This window comes from Bemisia tabaci, chromosome 6 (genome assembly GCF_918797505.1).
Source record: "Bemisia tabaci chromosome 6, PGI_BMITA_v3".
NCBI classification, from domain to species: Eukaryota; Metazoa; Arthropoda; class Insecta; order Hemiptera; family Aleyrodidae; genus Bemisia; species Bemisia tabaci.
This window is the reverse complement of record NC_092798.1, coordinates 40,058,813-40,081,137: the sequence shown is the minus strand read 5'-3', so window position 1 is coordinate 40,081,137 and position 22,325 is coordinate 40,058,813. Positions and strand designations below refer to the sequence as shown.

Here is a 22,325-nt window from a genome sequence, read left to right as displayed (position 1 = left end):
CTTAATATGTTAACCTCAAGGAAATTTAAATACCGTAGCAAAGTTTTTACTAATCAAATTAGCGTCACAAATTACGAGATGGGAAACCTGTCCCTCCTCCAGTGGCACCCAGCATTCAAAGCTCAGGTTGACACTTGCAAGGCGCTATTTGTAAGACTGAGCTACTTTTAAGACACTGGACTTTTCCTTTTATTGTAATAATCAAGTGAACATATATTCTTGATACAATTGATTCGGTCATTCCGAGTTCTGTCGATTTGCCGTTGGAACTTCGTGCGAAGAATATCCTCCCTCTCCCGCGGGTCAATTACAACGTATTTCGCGTGATTCCTCAAACGACTCGACCGAGAGCTATTAAACGCGTTCAAATTACAATTACTCGCCGACGGATATTATAGCGCATCCATCGCTCCGTCGTCGAGTCGAGATAAAAGAAAACCCAGGAGCCGTGTGTAACGGTCCTCGCATCTGATTCGGGACGCAGTGGCAGAATCAGCCGATCATCTATCGAAGAAAATTATCGCGACAGGTTGCCGATCTCAACATAGCACGTATCTCTATCTTCGAATCTTGTTTCATTGCTGTTTGGATTACCATCCACTGAACGTAATGTTTTCTATCGCAGGCCAGGTGTGTAATGAGATGACAAGCAAGAAGCAAAGACAGCATTCGCAACATGCGCCTTCAATCATGAATGATACGAAAAATGCACCAGAGTTTAAATTATTGTATCACTCGAAAAATGTTCGTATATCTTTTCTTGTGGGACGCTGTGGTGGAATTTGCTCATTTATCGGATGACATGTATCGTGACACACTCTTCTCATCACATATCTTAATCTTCGAATCTTGTAGTGCTATTTGGATTGCCATGCACTGAACGTAATGTATTATCGCAGGCCAGGTGTGTAATGAGATGACAAGTAAAAAGCAAAGGCAGCAGTCGCAACATGCGCCTTCAATCAGGAATGATACGAAAAATGCACCAGAGTTTAAACTATTGTATCACTGGAAATATGTTTGCGTATCTTTTGATTTGGGAGACAGTGGTGGAATTAGCCGCTCTTTTATCGAATGAAATATATCGCTACATACTCATCTCGTCACGTATCTAAATGTTGTAATTTTGTTTCATTGCAATTCGGAGAGACATCCAGAGAACGTAATGTTTCAGCGTAGGCTAGGTGTGAAATGAGATGACATTTAAGAGTATCAAAGGCAGTACTCTCAGTTTGCGCCTTCAATTAGGAATGATACAAAAAATGCACCTGAGTTTAAACTGTTGTATCACAGTGGAATGTTATTTCCAAGGAGGAGCGTGGGCGTGAACAGTGGCTCCCCGCAAGTTCTGCCATTTAATTTTATGTCACTATTTATAATTCGTGGAAATTTTTTCACCTTGTCGATATAGTTTTTCCATTCTATAGAATATCCACGGTTTTTCATTGGCGCGATGAAAGTATGTTGCGCGCTTCAATATTAGAATTGATTTGTTTTTCCTCAAAATGAATAAAAATAAATTGATTTAAAAAAAATAAGAGAGTAAATTTCGAAACCTTGGCATTGGGATACAAGTCTACTCATGCAAAGATTTGTATTTGGCATCACGGAGTTAAATTCAATTTTGGTGACCATGAATACTGTTTCTATGTTCTTTAAAAGTTAGGAAAACGGAGATAATTTAGGGGGTTGTAAAAGTCAGGCAATGCTCTGAAAAACTGTATAAAGCATCTAAAAACACCTTCAAGGCAGGGAAATTAATGTATCAGGGGGAAAAGCTCAGGGAATTTCATGCATCAAATCCCGTGGCAACCCTGAACCATGTATCATATTTTCAACGAACATCCTACGGAGCGCGGAGTAACCAACGCTGACGCGAAAAACGGGACTGGGAAACACAACCCTGTGAAGGAAAAACCACGTATCTCCATCAAGTTTCCCCCGGAGTTTTGCGTTTCTTTCCCTCGAAGGCAGAACAGGGAACGGGCTGGACCGGAACGGAAAAGCAATGACTTTAGCGAGACTCGTAAGTTAATTACCCCCGCCCTCCCGCGTGTGCGTAAACAGCGCGCGTGTGTGAGTGCAAGCGCTAAGAACTAAATGTAAGGAACGTATCGATTCGACAACCAACCTAAGCGAGCGGGGCCCAAGAAAATTGGCCCCAGAGGGGGGGGGGGAGGGAGCGGGGGAATTAGCAGACGGGATTTCGATTTCGGCGGAGGCAATTAACTTACGACGCGAAACTATCGGGACTTTTCGCCCGTGCGTTGCCAGGTGTTACACGTTACAGCGCGCAATTTTTCTGACGTAAAAATACGACAGTCCATAACAAACGAGCAGGAAGCTCCAACGCATTGGCGTCGGAGAGCGGCTCTGGGGGCAGTAGTTGTAGTCAAGAATGAGGGCCTAGACACATTTTGTCATTGATGTACAATCCGACAACTGTCGATTCATGTTTTGTAACTTAGCAGATTTACGTAGCCGGTGTATAAATGTGTATTGGGCTTTGATATGGCGAATACATGGCATTATCACTTGTTGTATACTTTTAATTTTGAAAGCTCTTTGGAGGTCCGCTTCCTAAAAAATCTCTGGTTGATAAGTCGTTTAGCGAGGCTGCAAAAAATTTGCATTTTTATATCTGAAAGTGTAGGTATTGGTTTTTTGTATAATTGTTTTTTTGGATTGCTGGAAAAGTAACGCATACTTCTATAATTTAGGACTGAGTCAGGGAAATATAAGGTTCGTTAAATAGTAAATATTCCTAGTACCGTGTGACACTATTGTTAACGAAAAGTTTTTGCAACTTGTCAAAGAGGTTGTTGAATGATCTTCGAATAACTTTTGATGAGCTAGAGGTAATGGTTCTATCTGCAGCTCGTGGACTTCTGTACGATATTGTCCAGAATCATCTAAATTTTCAAAAAGTGTCCGCTTGTTCGATACCCAATTTGCTCATTCATGCATACAAGGAGAAGCGCATGAAAGCTTTAGCAGACATTTTGGAGATGAATCAAGAATTAGATGAAGAATTTATGACTTAAATCACGGCACCTTAATCACGGGATGACCTTAATTACGGCAACTATTTATTGTCCATGAGATGCAGATGGTTCCATTTCCCTAGCTCATCAAAAGGTATTCGAAGATCAATTTCATCAGCCACCCGTACGAACCACGTTTCTAGTGACCCGTACTTGCTTCGCACGTATGAAACATACAATCAGAGAAAACAGAATTCATCTTACAATAATCAATAATCAGTAGGACATGAATCGTTGCGATGTATAATACGACATTATAATGCGGCATTACTATTGTAATTCATTTTAATGTTTAGGGGCATTATAAATCATTATTGCCACGTCGGAATGAAATGTTGTAGACTGAATTGAAAAGCATGTTGGCAAAATTTATTATAAAAATAGTATAACATGTAGGTACATAACATAAAGGTAATACAAATTAAATGATTAGAGCGTGTATATTTCATTACATTATAGGTATTTATAATTGCTCCGAAAAGAAAAAATTTCTCTCCGGAGCAATGAGTCGTAACAGCGAAGAGAAAATAGTTTTCTCCGTAGCACTAACTAATTCAGTTCGCAAATGCTGAAAACGGATCAACTCTTTTCAAAAACCGGTAGAAATAATTCCTCGACATGGCACAATTTAATGTAGGTGTGTACCTGTCTCAAAGGTTACAGCATTCCGAATGTATTTTCTGTTCTTTTATGTATTTTTTATCAGCTTATCGTTTTCCTCCTATTCAGATAAACCCGAAACCGAGTTCCAACGAATCCATCGGCAAAAAGTCAAGGTTGCCCATTGTTGAAATAAAAAAAAAGAGAAAAAAAATTGTATATTCTTGAAACTATCACATTTCCTGGCAGGGAAAAATTGCATACTTATTCCAAGCTTTACAGTTAATTTAAAATTATTCCTATTTTTATAAAAAACAAAGTTGCAGGTTTGTACTTACGATAAGTCACGTGACTTTGATTTTATCTTCTTTTTAGGCTTTGAGTTCGACTGATGTGTTTCAAGATTTTCGATGAATGAATTTTCTGCTTCATTTACTGGATGCGTAATATCAGAATCATTGTTCGATATATCATTTGCAACGTTCACCCTGTGTAGAGGAAAATATAAGATCGGTTGTTTTAAAAATAAATTGGAATTCTACTACATGTATGCCACTTGGGTTGAACAAAATTCTAAAAAGTTTTTTTTTAACTATGAGCGCAAAATTTGACATCGACGAAAATTGGCCAAAGTGACACTCTTACATCCCTAATGAACATACTTGAAGGAATTTTTTGTCCTCCGAAAGGATCGGTTACAATAGCGCGTTGAATGCTGAAAAACCCGCATTTTTCGCCAAAATTGGCCTTCAGACCCATGTTTAGGCCAGTGGTAGACCCCAAAATAGATCGGAAATGACCAAACCATTATGCATTCCGTAAAATATAGACCTTCAATGACCAAAAAAAACGCAGAGTTGAGGAATTTCAGGGTAGGCCCAAAAAAGGCCCTTAACGATACCCCTCCTTTGTCAATTTGCAGTATTAACAGTTGGAAAGCAGCCAATAGATAATTAAGATGCTTAAACCACAATTTAAGGGGCACCTACAGCCGCATAGTAAACATAATAGTAAACTTAATAATACTCACGTCTGTAAAAAAACAAATATGCATAATGAGATTTTGGAAAGTGTAATTTTGTTTCACAAGACTAATGCTCAAACTACAACATTTTAAGTGGTGAAATTTTGTTAATTTGCAGTATTGCCAGTTGGAAAGCCGCCAATGGGCAATTAAGATGATCAAACCACCTTCTGAGGAACATCTAAAGTCACACAATAAACTTGATAACAACGCAAGGTTGCAACTAGAATAGAATTAACTGAAATTTTTACTTACAGTGCATAGGTTTCACTCGATTCTATTTTCTTTTCCTTCTTTGGCTCGGCGTCATACGATTGTGCAGATGTTTCAATGCATATAGTATTGTTTTGGATCGGGGTGGATTCATCAAAACCAGGAATGTTTCTGCATTTGGTTATAGCTGTATCTCTGAAACAAGCAAAAAATGGAGAGTTTCTTAGGTAGATTAATAAAGCTTCTGCTAAAATTTTTTTATTGGTTGCCATATTATGACAAGAAAATTAAACAATTGGTTATAAGGTGAAACAACAATAGCCATGAACTGAAATAATAAATGCAAAGCATTGCAAACTTGTTACTTATTATCATCGCATTAAGAGTTGGCAAACAAATTTTCTGATAGTAAAATGATACATTATCATCCAGTTACTTCACAGGACATTGAAAAACAAATTACAGTTCAAGAAGACCACACAACTTCTGGTTACTAACAAATTAAGCCACCACTAAATATTAGGTATTCAAAGTATTAACTCCTAAAATGGTCTTATCAAACGTATAGATGTCCAAAACATTCCTCAATTTTGCATATCAACTAACACTTACATATTGAGTAAAAGCAGATTTCTTACCTCTGAATTATTCTTTGACTGCGTCGACTCATTACCTGAAATGAAAATTAAAACAGCATTATATTTTCTACATTTTTTAAGTCAACTCAAAAACTAAATTTTTGAAATTCTATAAATACATTGAGGCTTTAAAAATAAAAAAGAAGAGCAAGACACTAGTGAGGAACTCTTGAACTATAGGTTAATGAGCTATAGATTGTGCATAGAAATTGCCAGTCTAAAGTTTCAAGAATGAGAAAATAATCAGCCCATGAGTGGGTCCAGAATGAGGGAGAAGGAAAAGTTGAAATAATTTTACTGGAAGGAGGGATAAATGAGGTACTCACCGAATTTATTCGTACAGAACATTCAAAAATCCCGTGAAAAAACAGCTCACAAATAAAAGCAAATTGCCATAGAAACTTCTTCACGAAATCACACACACAACGAAGAACGAGGCGCTACAGACGAGTCCGTCCAGGACAAGTTAAAAAATTCCCATGAGCCGAGTGCCGTAGGTTAAGGGCCCGTTCGCCAAAACTAATCGGAACTGTATGAATGAATTGCTCCTTTTAAAAATCAAAACAATATCGAATTGCGATATATTACACAGTTAAGATAGGGCTATGTCCTGTCGTAAGCGGCGACATACAGTCGATATCATTTCAATAATCGCCCCAATGGCCACGATAGTTGTTAGACGTTTACGGTTTCCCTGGTAACCTTTGTTTGCTATCAGCTGATATCGAGTAATATGACTAGGAAGCTCCAACCCAGTAGTTAAAGCTTCCTTAACCGCGAAAACTTTAAAATTCAAATTTTCAAATTTTGAACGTAAAGTACATTTTTTCCATCACGAGATAAAAGCACAAACAAGTTTTGAATTGTTGACTGTATCACCATGATTCCAAAAATACAATACACAACATAGCATTGACTAACAATAAAACAGTATGCAATAAAATAAAGTCATGACAAGGAACATAGCCGAAAATGGCGCCGATTCCCATCAACCAACGCGCGGTCTCTACAATGTAACATGCTGCATTGATACTCCCCAGCTGGGACCGTCCGGAATAGCAGCTCTAGTGCAAGCACCAGAGCCGCTAGAATGCCTTAGCTCGAATTTCATTTAAGCCTCGTTCATTTCAGCACGCAACTATTCAAACTCTACCGTCGTTGAGTTGCCTATACTATGTTTTGAAGGCGATTTTTGGACAGCACCGGAACGTGTTACCGATTTGCCGTAAACCTCGTTAATACTCGGTCATTTGAGCATACAACTATTGAAACGTAGCTGTCGTCGGGTTGCCTATACTACGTTTTGAAGGCGATTTTTGGACACACACCGGAACATTTTACTGGTTTAACGCAAACACAGATATCGTTAATACTCGTTCATTTGAGCATACAACTATTCAAACGTAGCTGTCGTCGGGTTGCTTATACACCGCTTTGAAGGAAATTTTTGATCTCGTTCTAGAAAAAGCATGTATACTATCCTGACTCGACTAACTTTTTATTGACTATCGCAAAGCGACCGATCTTCATTTGTTTAAAATGCTCAAATGCTTCATTTACTTTTCTATTTTTCCCCTCGGAACTTAAACTTTTCATTCCATCATACGACACTTCCTAAACGTCCGAAAAATACGAAACGTCCAAGTCACTTTGTCTAATGCAACGCGTCACATTCTGAAAAACAATGGATTTGAAAAATTATTGTAGATTAAATATATTCAAAATCGAAAGCTCGATGAACACAGGGGGCAGCGACCCCAGCACCGGTACCCCGAGTTGGCTTTTACCTCCATGTCTCTATGTTCCTTATCTCGGGTTTCGTCAGCGTGTTTGCTCCAACACGAGGTTTAATCATAAAAGCCGAGTTTAAAACACAATTGCCTCTTCACGCTGGAAATTCAAAGATTTCTCTCCTCTGTAAAAGTTATTCATCGACCTCCTACCAACGTCGCCAGACGACAACGAGACAAATTATTTACCCACTGAAGACAGTCAGGTCTTCACCGAGCGTATTAGCTTAGCTCCGTAGATCTATTGACACACAGCGTGGGCGCATCAGGCCCAATAAACTCGAAAAGTGATTTATTTCTCGCGTCTCTTTGTTTCATCCCCTTCTTAGGCCCCGCCGCACCCCTCGCCACGGCGGGAGATGCATGCACTTGTACCTTTTGTACTGTCTTCTTCCTTTTCTTCCATTATCGACGCTCTTTCGTCGGGCTGAAACTCAAATACACCGACGAGTTCAGGCGAGTGAATGTAGTTTGACTTTCTGCTGCGTTGCAATATGTAGTAAACTCAACATTTCTTTTTTAATTTCATTTTGTATATTTTCCACCTAAGAATCATACGATAACGTCAATTTTATGATATTTTGCGTGTATTTTCGAAAATTTTATGAAATCGTGTCCGTTCTGAAAGCTATAACTTCGAAATCACACTTTAGGGAATCATTCTTGTTATTTCTTTTTCTTCTCTCTGCCGCCAAAACATTTTCTAAGCTAAAATTAAAACTCCTTTCTCTTTCTGCATTTTTACAAAGTAACAAATGCCTCTGTCAAACATCATGGCTGCGTTTTTCCAGGAACATGTACATGTAACGATCAGAAATGCGTATTTGTCAACCTCATCCTACATCATGTTGAGATTTTGCTCTCAATTAACTCTAGGCGCGATATCATTAAACGCTCGGAAAGTTATCAGTCCTGCAAACAATCAGAATATCTCAATTTCAGGAAGTATGCCTTTTGTCTGTAGTCATATTGTCGTTGATTAATGCTGATGGTAATAATCCTCCTTCCAAACAAATATTACTGCGAAGTTATTATGATTATAAAGGTCTTATTCATAATAATTTTACCGTATTTTTTGCTGAAATTTGGTGGGCGCCACTGGCGTCGAAGATTCCAGGAGAACCCGGTTTCCAAGCTAAAAATAAGACACAATGTTACCACAGCAGTGACACGCAAAGAAAACATCACGCTGAGGCGCTAACTGGAAAAATAAAGAGCCCGAACCATCCCCCTCCCCGCCCCCCGTGAAGCGAGGAACCAGAAAATCTCTTGTTTGCAAAGGAACACGTCTCGGTTTGCTTATCCTCTGCTCGCCTACGCGTTTACTAAAAATGACTTCGAAGTGCCCAAACACTGTTCACCACATGTTTTCACCAAAATCTGTTTTCCTTTCCTCTTTCCTCTCCTTCTCCCCGATGTTCTGTTTGTTCATTCTTGGTGCTCTTAAAAGTTATTGATGATGATGCCGTATACACTGCACTGTTTGGTGTGTCCGACATTGTTTTCTGGAGATACATAATACGGCACTAGCACAAAGGTGAAACCACGTATTTCCGTTTGTAACGTCGCAGACTTTTTGTCATAATTTATTTTTTCTTCGGACAAATTGTCAGCGAACTTTTTTAAAAACCGCCCCAATTTTTCTTCTCTGTTAGTAGAATATTCTATATTTTCAATCTATAAAGTCGCCTTGTTTATCTTTGAACTCATAAAGTGTGGATGGAAATTTGGAAACTTCGGTATGGACATACGTGGTTTTGTGCTTTCGCCATCGATATACTTTTCAAAATCACATTTTTTGAAGATAATTTTCAAATTGGTAGATGGTGCAAGTTTGGTGGAAAAAGATAATCGCATTGTTGCATGCAAGTATTAAATCTGACAAGAAGTCTGCAACGCAAACGGGGTTACGTGGCTTTTACACTTGGGCCATCGATGCTCAAGACTGCATTGAAGCAATTGCATCGATGCATCGAAGCTCGACCCAGTTTTCTCGAGTCCCTGAAAACTCACCGGAGCAAATTTTCCAGGAAGGGTGGGTTCGTACCCACCTCCAGAACAACTTTGACCCCATCGACCAACAATCGCAAGAAGAGGCACGAAGCGTCCTCCTCGCGTGGCCGAACGGAATGTAGTTCCGTCCCGCGGTCCCAGAATGCGCTATCATCGCCCTCAGGATGCCAAGCCCCGGGCCGGATCGCGATAAAACAACAAAGCGTAATTACCGAGGAATTTTCCCGGGTCCATTATTCCCGTAGCCCCGTGCCCGTGCCGCGAATGTGGACCTTGGGAACCGGAAATCCTCGAGCGGCGCGTGATCCCGCAACGGAAGTGGAGATGTTCGGCGCCCCCCTACCCCTCCATCCACCCCCCCCCCCCGATGCATTCACCCACCCTCCCTTCAAAGCTTCCAGAAAAATGAATAGGTCCGAGTTGAAACGAACAATTCAATTCTTTGATGAGCCGCGAGGCTCATAAGAATCCATTCATTTCAGGGCTCATCACACAATGAGCTTGTTCGGTGTTGGCATCGACCGATTCTAATATGTGCTCCCGCTAAGACCGGGATTGAATTACGTCGCACTAGCCACCTTTCGCTCGAGAGAGCCTTTCCGGTGGTAAGAAAGGAACCCCGGGGTCAGGTGCCCTCGAAACCCTTTAGGCACCGGGAGACGCCCCGTGCATCCCCTTCCTTAATTGAGTAGCCTAACTCGAGAACCGGTATAGCACGTGTCGCTCGGAAGGTCGCAGGCTTGCTAAGTAAGGCATTTAGTCGAGATAATTAAATAATTTGCCATTGAAAGCTAAGTTTCAATTGCGTGCCTGTCAATTGCGTTATAGATTAAAGGGGTAGGAAACCATCGAAACTTAGATAACACTGTTTGTGTAGTTGTATTCTTTAAAAATAACAGTTTTTGAACGTTTACCTGTATTTCTGCCCGGTCGCTACATTGAACAACTAGAGCAACTTGTAAAAATGAAAAGCATTGAAAGCCTGTGCGGAGAGCGCACAAGTCTTCTCAGCCCAATTTTTTAATCTTACTTTTTCCTCCTCTAAATTATTTTATTGTCAACGGCATTTTTTGAGCCTTTAAATTCAACATTCCAATATGAATATCGTGTTTCAACCGCAGATTGGTTTTTTAAGCTCGAGTTCTTTAACCTCAAAAAAGGTGTGAAACGTTTCCTCCGAAAACCTCTAAGGGTGTTAGTAACTTCATTTAAGAGGGAGGGGAGAAAGGGAACAAATAAAATCGACTTTACCAAGCTAATTGAAATTTGATATCGTAATTGCTATACTCAATCGGGAATTCAGCCGAGAGTCGTTTAATTTAAATCTCAGTTTCCTATAACTCTAATTTCATTGATTCTAAAGTCGTATTTTGTTCGACGAAACAACTCGGAACAACTAGTAACAGTCGTATTTTGTTCGAATGTTATTTATGTTAAGGGGCGTGGCCTATTTTTATTAGTTTCATTATTTTGCACAATTTGGCAACGTTTTGCGACATTGTTTCGAAACAATCGGAACGTCCTCAGAGCTTTGTTACGAAACTGTTGTGTTTTGTTAACAAGATTTCTAACCTCACTTCTAGCTGCTTTGCTCTCATTGGTTGTGAAAAAGTGACGCAAATAACACAAAATCGGTAACAGGAAACAATTGTTGCGGCGAACAAAATACGACTTAAGTCAATAAAGGAGCGAACATGTTTAATTCGAAACGAAAAATGTTCATGAAATTCTAGATCCCGCGGGCTCATACTTTCTTGTAACCATGGCAACCTCATTACGGCGCGTTCGTATCCCTGAGCGCATGCGCATTGAGTATCGTGTATCTTTCTCCAACCAGGTGAGAAATCGCGGAGTGGGAGGGGGGTGGAACCGGTGACCGCAGGTTGAACTGAGTGTGTCGGAGAAACCGTACGAAAGAGTGATTTGAGCTTTCTATTGTAGCGCGGGGATATGATAACAGGAAGCAAAAATGACCGAAAAGACAGGATTATCCCGTCGGCGGTAGCGGTAAACTGAGGTTAACGTCGTTGCGTAATGCGTGCTTGCGGTTTCCGCGCCAAATAACGGACGGGGTGGGCTTCGGTTTTCGAAATTGAGCCCGTATGAGCTCCGCGAGAACTTTCAATGTAGTATTTAAACGTAACGTTACGGTAAGAGAAGATAATGCGCGCTAGGTCTAATATTGGTTGTAGGCACGCCTGGGCGTGGAGATTCAATTATCAAACCGTACGCATAACTTTCTACGTTCAGCGCTTCAAAGGTGGTCCTGTTATTGGTTAGTCTACAAATGCAAAACCGGCTAACGCTACTAAAATTAATTTTGGGTTTTTTTGAAAAGTTGGGAAATGTTCCCAGAATTTCAAGCTATAACAATAATATTTTGGGTTTCCATCGAGGAAATAAATATGGAAGAAAACTGAAGTGTGAAATGTACAATTTAAGCTTGCATTGCCAAGTAATGAGGCTCTTGAAAATAACCTCAAGTCCTGTTACTTACCGATCAAGTTAGACTTAACAAAATTTTGAATTTTCAAGAAAAGCTCTTGGGTAAAAAAATGATTGTCTGGGTTTGAAATGTTTTTCATCCCTGAAAATTGAAAAAAATCATTAAAAAGTAGAATATTAAACTGCAATTTTCCTATGCCACTAATCAATTTTTTACTTTAATGTTATATTAAATATTTAATATTTTTTTCCTCATAGAAAAAGAGAAATTCCTCTGTAGAGTGGACTAGAGAATACCCCGAAAACACACCAAAGTTTCTAACTTACATCGTTCGATGATACAATTTCAAAAGAAGTGGAGAAGAAGGCTAGAAATTCACCTTTCGATCACCGGACGCTCAGTAAATTTGAAATCAAGGTCGTGTGGCGATAAAACTCACATTTCCTCCCTACAATCCCCCTCAAAGCTGGAATTTACGTGTGTCATTCGGTCCAGAATCAGTAACAGCACTGCGGAGGCGTTTTTTAACTGCAGGAACAATGGAAGGTTTCCGACCCTGACACTCATTTAAAATGCATTCGCGAAGTGTTTATTGGCCGTTAAACCGGAGTTGTTTTTGCACGTTCCCGCAGCTGACTCACTCCGGTCTGGCAGTCCTCTTAGATCCGATTTTTATGTATCGATGATTTACCCGCTCCAACACGCACTTCATCCTCAGAAAAAATAGGTGCGCTCCAAACTTATCGGTCGATAACATAGCACCTTCGATTCTTGCCGGGAATGCTGCTGCGATAGTTACGAGCGCCGGTCTTGTTTCAGGACCTTATTGCACCTCAAGAGGAGGAAATATCGATTCCATTCAGTGTGTCGCGTGGGTTGCGAGTGCGGCTTCGTGTTTATGAGTTGTTTATTGGCTGCAGTAGGGTGTTCAGCGCTGAACGTCCGGCATTTATGTTCTTGGACGTATGTGTAAAAATAAATCGCACTAATGAGTATGCCAAATGACCAAGTTTATCAGATCGTAGTATAATGGCAAAAATGGGTAATTAAGTTTCCCTGCACACTAACTGGGGTATAGACGTAGTACTATTTCTTGCTTTCTAGGTTTGACATTTTCTTACTAGATGACGTTAAAGGAACTTGTAAATATGACAGTGAGTTAGAGAACGTAACTAAAGAACTTGTAATCATTATTTGTATTTTTACTGGAGAATTGTTTGAGCATTCCTGATTAAAACTAGCTCTGCTTTCATTTCTTCTGGTTACCTAACGAGGTCAGCTCAACTTTGGACAGAAAACGGAAAGTCATATCGTATTCTTGTAAAAATTTAAACTACGGAGTCAATGTTGCATTCTTGCCATGAAGTTTCCGTTCTTTGTCTACGAGAAGAGAGCTAATGAGCATTTAGCAGTCTAGAATTGAACGTAATATTTGAAGCGTAAATTTCGTCAAATTTTAATAACTCGTCAACCCTCTTTATCAAAACATGTCCATTCCAATTATTGTTCTCTTCAAAAAGTACAAATGAGAAAAGCCAATGTTTTTGTGTTGTTCAGACAATTTTTCAAATTCTTTTTAGTGTTGTGTCCGAGGGCCTCCACATCGCATCGCACACCAGTTTTTCGACAATACCAAAACGACTCTTGGTAAAAAAAAATTCAAATGATCTTGAAAATTGTGATAATGGAATGACGTCACCCCTAATTCCCGAACCTCTTGCACGCAGTTTCGTCAATACACACCTATCTCGTCTCGTCCCTCGTGATTAGTGGAAACATTGACCCTATTCCGGCGGACATCTACTTTTGTTGCGCCTGTAAATCGCACTCCTCTTTCCCATACGTCGCGTTCTCTTTCGCTTGTTCCCCATAATTTATAGACTTTTCGGCTCTCCACCCACCAACCCCGCCTGATTTGTGGTTCTCACGGCGGCGCGTAGAGCGAGAAAGGGCCACGGCCGCCCAATTCAAAACGCGGTTTTTGCCCAGCATGGCCGAATCGGGCTCAAGGTTAAGGCCCGCTTGGTTCGCTCGCATGTCTGCGAGCGATAAATTTAATTAAGCTCCCATTAAAACGGCGCTCTAATCTAACGAACTTTAAGCTCGGCCCTGCACATTGCCGGTCGATGGGAGTCCCGCATCGGAATCCGAGTGCACTGCGGTTCGAGTCCTTTCCTCGCGGGAGTGAATTTTAGGCCCAGCTCGAGGCCCGCACCCACCTGGTTCACAGTGGACCGAATTTGGTTCGATGGTGGATGGACTCGCTGATGATCGGTTGGTCAAAGCGTTGTCAGCGATAATAACGTTAAAGCCGATTTCAGAGATTGAAATATCTATAATTGTTAATGCAATGATAATTCTCCTTAATAGAACAGTTGCACTCATTGAATAGGAGCTGGTTTATTTTTTCTCTCTCAAGTCTCAACACGACGATTTAACATTCTCTTATGGGTAGCATCACTAATATTTGCGTACCGTTGATCAGTGATTTGCCGAATAATCTCGTCAAACTAGAACTTGTTCGAAAATCCAATTTCCCAACCTGGCGTACATCAGTTTAAATGATTTGAAGCCCTGCCAAAGGAAAATCGTCTGTAAAACGTATCCTTTTTTTGTGTGTTTGGGGGGGGGGGTTATTTTATCGTTAGGGTTGAAAACCGATTAAAAATTGTGAAAGCTGACTTTAGCTGACGTTCCTAATGCTCGGAAAGGATGTCTTAAATTTAAGGACCCTGAAAATCTTTGTAACAAATGCAATTAGTAAATTTGTACCCGAATTAGTAACACTGTACACGATTATAGTTCCTATCATTAATTTAATATTATTTTGAGCCGGGCACAGATTCTAAATTTTCAAATTTACACCTAATTTTTAAACTCTTCAATACATAAATCGTTGACCTCTCGATTGCACGCATGAATTCAACAGCTTTGAAGCTCGAACCCGAGTTCACTGTGCGCTTCACTCGTGTGACCGCAAGGTATCCGGAATGAAAGTCCGCTTAAATCAAAACTGTCAAAAACCAACGTCGTTTTAAATTTCGGTATCGCCGCGGCTCCGCAACGCTCCAGCTCGGCGGGTCATTCAATTATCGGGCCTAGTCCTGGGTGTTCTATGCCTCGGGAACGGACCCCACCTATTCCGAACGTAATAGCTGTCAAAAAATCCCTATTCGCATTCCTCAAAGTCCGCTTCATTTCTTAATTCGTATACTTATCTCGCTAAGTCCCGAAATCACCCATCGAACATTCTCAAGCAGCATACTTCCACCAAGAATCGACTATCGAGTCCTTCTTTGAGAATAGGAACCCAAGAACAAATGGAGGGGAGCCGGTAGGTCATGCCAGGATTTCTCCCCTCTTCCTGGCTCAAGCGTTGTAATCCCGGAGTCCCGTGGTCATCTCTTTCTTTATCCTCGGGAATTACCATATTTCGTCTAGGGCAGTTAATATCATCCACGGGCCCGTTTTTGAATATTTTCCGAGGCCTAGATCTAAAATAAACAACGCCAAAGTGCGACTATTTGAATGAAAATAGACTGGAGCGTAGATTTTACAATATGTATGTAAATGACGGTCATTCCCCAAGCCGAGCGTCTTAGGCAGGCTTTTAGGGAGATGCTGTGACGATGGTCCAGTCTAGGGGAGAGGTGTCCAAGCGACATTGCCGAATTTTGTCGTAATTTCGTCTGTTTCTCGTTGGTGTTTATGGAGGGTGCGGGAGAATTGTACTGCGGTTTGGCAACGGTGAGGTCATTTTCTAGTACTGCTCCGTGCCACCCAGGCGCGTTTGGACGTCTTAATAATCAGGGTAATAAAAGTCACATCCATTGTATTTTTATAGTAACGTCACTATTGAATGTTGCCTTTGGATCTTTTTGAAGACTTCAATGGTCAGAACGGTGTGAATAACGGTTGACTCATAGTAGTCGGACATTTCAAAACAGGACGATGTACAGCGCAACTAGGTTCGCATCTGGTTTTTATGAACTTCAATATATACAATTTTTTTCTACTTATTTCCTAAAAATATATCATCCTGTGAAAATTATAAAATAACAACTTATTTGGGGAAAAGGCTGCAAAGAAACAGCCTGGTTTTTTTGCAGCCTTTTCCCTAAATTAAGTTGTTATTTTACTATGTGAATTTTGACTGATTAAGTGGTTTTTCACCTTGTAAACGTTAGCTTCTTTTCTTGCATTTGATCATCAGTAGTTACTTCCGTTCTTTCTTATTTTCAATTATGTTTTTTAATGTAAGCTTACAGTAATACCAGAACATTAGCACGTTTGAGTATTTCAGCTTGCAAATCTTCCCTTACTGAGTAAAAATATTCGGAGCGTAACGCATGCATATTTGTCAATATGAATGCGTTGTTTCTGATTCCGTCTTTCTCTGTATACTCACCAGGCATCGCAGAATGTAGGTGTAATTGATCGTTGCGACTGAAAGAAGGAGGAGAAAAATGAATTAACCTGTCAAATATTTTGTCGTCTCGGCTCTGTCGTGGTCACAACAACTGATCAATTTTTTGATAATTAGTGCGACAGTAATTTGTCATCAGCCGAAAAAATTACGCGCCAACCTCGGTTTGTCCTCTGCCCCGGTAATTAGATACTGCAGGACCGCTCGAGTTTCCTGACACGTCAACGTTTTATTTGACCTGGCGTGACGGTATTTTTTGTCTTTTCTCATTCCCCCTCTTTTTTCGTTATTTCTTTCCAACTCTGGGCGTGGGTAGAAATGAATCCTGACTTGTTTTGATGCTCAATACCCTGATTCCAAATCCGACCAGTTCACAAGCATATCAAATGTCAGTGGGTGAATTGTCTCACGGAAGTCACGGAAGGATTTTGTAACTTTCGATTTTTTGCCCTCCGTGTTTAAGTTACGGGTCTGAGAATATACATCGCAATTTAATTTTATCCAGTGACATCAGAATTATTCAAAATCATGCGATCCTCTTATTTTAATACAGTCCGACTGAAATTCAGAAGAGCCGTGAAAAAAATTAAAAATAATTTAAAACTCGAAACTTTCTAAACTTGTGACCATTCAATATTTTAGAATTTGTCACCACCTAAAATCAACGTGCATATCTACCGTTTGAGGTCTTACACGCCTAAAGTAGTTTGAGTTTCCTGTCGGAAGCTTCATTTCGGCATAACCCCTGAAGCAAAAGTTTACCACAAGAGATACAATTTGGGAGATGAAATTGGGACAAAGAATCTCCCAGAATGCTTTAAAATTGATCAAAATTGATCAAAATGCTTACAGAGGTACGCAATCCTCGCTCTTCCGTTTTTGGTGAGAAAAAAGAAGAAGAAAAAACTCAACGAATATCAATTTTATAAAAAAGCTGAGAAAGATGCTAGGACTAATTTCAATGAACGCTAGCTGAGGTTCCTATAGTCGGTCAAAGTGAAAGAAAGGGATTTTTAAAAACTCACATCGACGGTATAGTGCTTTTCCGCGCCGAACGCGTGTTTTCTAGATCACCGCTCGGGTCGCTGTTCGTACCTCCATCAACCCCGACTGCCACCATCCATCAGCCGACTCCTGTTCGCGCTAATGGCTCGCTAATGGTCGCGAAAACACGGCCCGCGCCGCTCCGTTAATCGTCATTACAAATAATCTCCCGTGCCCCCCCCCCCCCTCCTCCGCGTCCCTTTCCTCTCTCGGCCATCGGATTCGGTGGATCTCCGGTGAGTGGTGACTTGTCGCGACTCACCGGTTCCCCGCCCGTGTGCAACGGCCCGTGGGTGTCAAGTTCAAGCCCTCGCCTTCGTTGCCTTTTCAACCATTGTTGCCAGATATTGCTGAAAAATCAGCATTTTTCCATTTCGGTCCATGTAATATAACCACATTTTATCGCATAATCTGACAACTTTGTTTTTAACGTTACCAAACTGCTATTATCCGTGGAGTAATGTGTTGATTTTTTCTAATCGTCGTCTAACGTGTAGAACCGTTTTTCCATGTGTATTATTCTATCATCAATGCCCTCTAAATGGTCGAGGTATTTACGGATGACCATTTCACCGTTTTCAGCCAAACTACATTTCGCGTTGCCTAATTTCTTTCCTTGTTCCATTTTTTCTCTCATTTATAAGGAAATTAGGCAATGACTGATGTAGTTTGGCTGAGTCTTGTCAAATCCGGTGGCCCCCAGGTTGATTATTGAGATTGATAGACAAAGCGATAGATAAAGAAGACAAAAAGCAACTAACGGCAACGCATAAAACTTCGTCTATCATTTTCCGTTTCGATCTGGTATAGGATCCCTCCATTTTCTCTTTGTCTTCTTCGTCTATTCTTTGTCCATCAATTTTAATAATCAGCCAGTAGAAGTGTAATTTTGGTTGATCAGTCTCTCAATTTACTCGTGGTTTGACCATTTAATCAAGGCCCAAATCCAAATGAACTGTCACCAGTCGTTTTGCCTTGTGTATTTCTTGCGATTCTGCAGAGAATTAAACGCTGAAGTAGAAAAGTAGAGATGTGAATTTTTTATTTTCAATGGATTTACTAAATTCTTCTGCAAAAGGATTTCCGAATCCCTTACTATTTTATACGTCCCATCCATGCGTATTGAAAGAGACTTAAATGCTGAAGTAGAAAAGTAGAGACTTCAAAATTGTTAATGATCCATTCTTGATTATACTTCCAGAATTAATCGTTCGATTTAATCAAGGCTCAAATTCATGAACTGTAGTTAGTCTTCTTGTCCTCTATATTCCTTGCGCCTCTGCAGAGACTTAAACGCCGAGATAGAAAAGTTGTACATTTTCATTTTCAATCAATGTATTATAAATTTGTCTAAAAAAGAATTTCCGAATCCCTCGCCGTTTCATAAGTCTCATCCATGCGCATTGGGAGAGACTTAAACGCTAAAGTAGAAAAGTAGAGGTTTGAAAATCTTTAAAAATCCATTCTCACTACTTTCAGAAACAACACGTTTACTACTTTCCTGAAATCATATAACGTGTCTACTCTTTTTTGTCATATCTCGAACTACAATCTTATAGTACGCTCTTCGGCTCCACGACAGCACTTCTAACTCGGTGCCGTATGCAGACTGTCAAACACAATCAAGTCATATAGGTAATAACTATTTGATGAAGGTACAACGGTTCGGTTTAAACGGGATCTTTTCATAGTCGACCAAGGAACGTGGAACTGCAGATAGAGGGTGCGGTGTATTTTTTAAGCCGATTAGCGCCATTATCCTCTCCATAACTCTACGACCGTTATAACTTACTTTTTATGCCCGAACTCAGATTTTCGAAGTCCATGATTAACGGGGTTTCTTTCTTTTTCGTTTGTTTGTAGTTCGGTGAATCTTATGTTTGCGAATACGCTCTAGTCGAGTCCACAGGATGTGTCGCAGATATCAGCAGCATGACGGGATGTATACTTTCGAGGCGCATTCTTCTCTTCTCAGAGGAAGAAGGCATCCGCCTTCACAACTACACACTTTGCGCAAACTTTTGAAACGGACATTTATTCTTGTCTGCCTAAAAAAAATTACATTAGTAGGCCCAATTTGTCCAGGCATCTCCAAAATCCTTGTTTTATCAGCAGGAACAAAATAGAGGCGTATTTATTCGATTTCACTCATACTTGGACCACATTTTGCAATAAGGAACCACTGTTTCTAGCTCATTTTAGAAACAGCATGTATGATATCGATTTTCCTATGCAGTAAGGCGCTTATATGGAAGAGCCACATATTCCTTATTGCAAAATGTAATCCAATTATGATATTTTCCTTTCCGTCTTCCCTCTCATGAATCCGGCGTTTGGTTTTTTATAATTTGAACTATAATAAGCAGTATCTCTCAAGAAAGGTTCTGTAATAATGTATTTCACCCTTGATTTTTGAGTCATCATTAATTAAATACTGTTTTCTTTCTGTTGCAGGTAAGAACGAAATTTAGTCATGAATCTATTCGCTGAGACATGTCGTGAGTTGTATCTATCTTGTTTTTTACACCTCGGTTTGTTTCCGGGAAAAAGTTTGTTCATAATCAGAAAACATTAGTTGCGCGTAATGCTCAATATATGTCTGTATTTAATCTGGAAAAAAGCCATATTGTAGTTTACTTACAAGACGTCCCGAACTGCGGGCCGATTATTGAAATTGATAGATAAAGCTATAGACAAATAAGACAAAGTGGATATGGAGGGATCCTATTGGTGGACGCGTGTGGCTGCAATGGACATAGGAGGTAGGTGATAGACTAACGAACGGCAACCCACGAGAGACCCTATAGTTAGTCCATCATTTTCTCCCTCAGTCTATTATAGGAACCACCCATTTCAATTACCAATAGGATCGCTCAATACTCCCTATGTCTTCTTTGTCAATAACTTAGTCTTTCAATTTCAATGATCTGGATGCACGACACTAATCAGCACGCACCCGAATTCGGCCGGTCACCTCTGACATGCCCTAGGAACTAATGTCCTGTCATTATTCACGCACCGTTGCGTTGTGTTGTGAAAGTCCTCGCGTGCTATCGCCTACCGGTAGAGGTCACTGCAAGCGTCGGTTACCGCGTGCACCCGAACCGAGTGGCTCCCCCCAAAACAGACTTCAACGCCACACTGATCCCACGAATAGCACGTGCTTTTACAAATCGACCGTCCAGATTTCGAGTGACCGCAGCTACCGAAACCCGAACCCGGTGCACCACTCAGAGTCATAGATCCGTACTTTTTATCCTAACCAATTTCGGATTAATAAGTTTATGTAACCGAGGTCGCTGTGAATGTTGAGGGAAGGGGGCGTTGTGAAATACCCCAGCGTGTGATTGAATTTTCGCTTCGAACCGTGAAAGTTACGAATGACGAATTTACGTGCTGTTTGTATAGCTTGTATAGAATCGTGAGGCGGAGAAAATGGCACCTTAAGTTCTTAGCTCTCTCAAAAAAAAACGCTGTTTTTGAAGTGGAGGCTAATTTTGTTCGAATTCATCAAGAGGGTATCGAGCGCATCACAAAGTTGCCGTGATCCGCAACTTCCTCATTTTCTCCCGGCAATGAGAGACGGTAAATTGACGTCTCAATGACGTTAAAAAGCGAGATTTGTGATTCCTCCTTCCGATATTTTATGCAAAATTTATACATGGGTACCCAGTACCCTGCCCTCGTGAAGGCACACTGGAAAAAAAAAAAACACATTGAATCTAGAGTCCAGACTCTTGAAAACATTGACAAGAAAAAATACCCTTGATTCAATCGGATTTTTGCTTGAATCAAAAAGAAATCCGCTTAAATTAAGAGGCTTGGTTCTTGATTTAAGCTAGATTCTGATTGAATCAAGAGTACTTTTTCTTGTCGATGTTTTTAAGAGTCTCGACTCTAGATACAATGTGTTTTTCCCCCAGTGCGTGTGTTACGGCTGTGTTAATGGTTTGCAGCGTGAGTTCTCAGTATATTTATCAAATTAAGAATAATTTTGGCGTCGCAGCTTCCGAAAAATCGGGATTCGCGTGGCCATCCGCGCGGCACGACTTTCAAAGTGACACAGTTTATGCGACGACGTCTCTTTTTGTCCCCCTTTGGTCGGATTCATAATCAAAGTGTACAAATATTACCGAAGCTCAGCGCTAATGACATCATGCTAACGACTGTCACGATTCAACTCCGACTCGCTCTAAAAAATGATGCGACACTTTTTTCGGCCGTTCGAACACGCCAAACATGTCCCCGAATTTTTTCCGTTACCGTTTGTAGATTTCACCGTTTCGGCGCACCGATTCTTGAAATTAGGACGCGGAGATATGAATACCGGAACCTCAATTATAGTAGTTAGACCTCGATGTCAGGTCACATGCCCAGCAACCTTAATGAGTACTTATTTTCTAAGAGATTTGTCGCTGGACTTGGTCCTAGATAAAGGTTCATCGCCTAGTCATTTTTCTTCCATCGCCCGGAAAGAATCCAGCTATGTTTGACGCCATAGTTTTAGTTAAATATCAGGCATCTAAACTTATTTTTACCTTCTTTCTTCAGATCTGTCTCTGCAGACGTCGTTGCATTATCTTAGTTGAAGTAAATTTGACTCGCGTCGTAAGTTTATCATTCCTAGCTAGATTTTGACGTGGCCTTTTAGGCTGATCAAAATGCTGCTGTTCGTTTCTTTTCTCACTCATCTAACAAGAAGCTACTTCGACCATTAAAATATTACATGCTTACTGATTGTTGAAATTGATAGACAAAGCGGACATAAGAAGTATGGAGCGATCCTATTGGTCGAAATGAGTGGTTCTTATAGACTAAAGGAGAAAATGATCGACTTTCTATGGGGTCTCCTGTGGGTGCCGTCAGTCAGTCTATTACTTACCTTCGTTGTCCATTGCAAACACTCGCTTACACCAATAGGATCCCTCCAAATCATTTGTTTCTTCTTTGTCTATCGCTTTGTCTACCAATTTCAACAATTAGCCCGCTGGAATGTTTAAGTTGCCAATCTCAAATGTTTAAGTTGCCAATCTCAAATGTTTCTATTCTATAATTTTTTTCTTCGTCTATAGCTTTGTCTACCAATT

The 22,325-nt window shown here is 40.4% G+C and overlaps 2 protein-coding genes across 5 annotated transcripts in view; one reads left to right on the top strand and one right to left on the bottom strand.

The window, feature by feature from the left end:
- RapGAP1 (Rap GTPase activating protein 1) overlaps nucleotides 1–22,325 on the top strand; it is a 711,927-nt gene that overhangs the window by 664,511 nt on the left and 25,091 nt on the right. The window lies entirely within an intron of this gene.
- On the bottom strand, nucleotides 2,350–6,601 carry LOC109037379 (uncharacterized). Its single transcript, XM_072301510.1, has 4 exons — nucleotides 5,846–6,601; nucleotides 5,520–5,554; nucleotides 4,924–5,076; nucleotides 2,350–4,132 (listed from the first exon to the last, which is right to left on the bottom strand). Exons 2-4 carry the CDS (start codon nucleotides 5,549–5,551, stop codon nucleotides 3,979–3,981), a joined length of 339 nt encoding a protein of 112 aa, XP_072157611.1. The 5' UTR covers nucleotides 5,552–5,554; nucleotides 5,846–6,601; the 3' UTR covers nucleotides 2,350–3,978.

Coding starts and splice junctions, on each gene's coding strand:
- LOC109037379 (XM_072301510.1), bottom strand. CDS start 5,551: ATGAGTCGACGCAGTCAAAGAATAATTCAGAG. Junction 5,077..5,519: donor AGTCAAAGAATAATTCAGAG/GTAAGAAATCTG, acceptor TGCTTGTTTCAG/AGATACAGCTATAACCAAAT. Junction 4,133..4,923: donor TCGAGTGAAACCTATGCACT/GTAAGTAAAAAT, acceptor TCCTCTACACAG/GGTGAACGTTGCAAATGATA.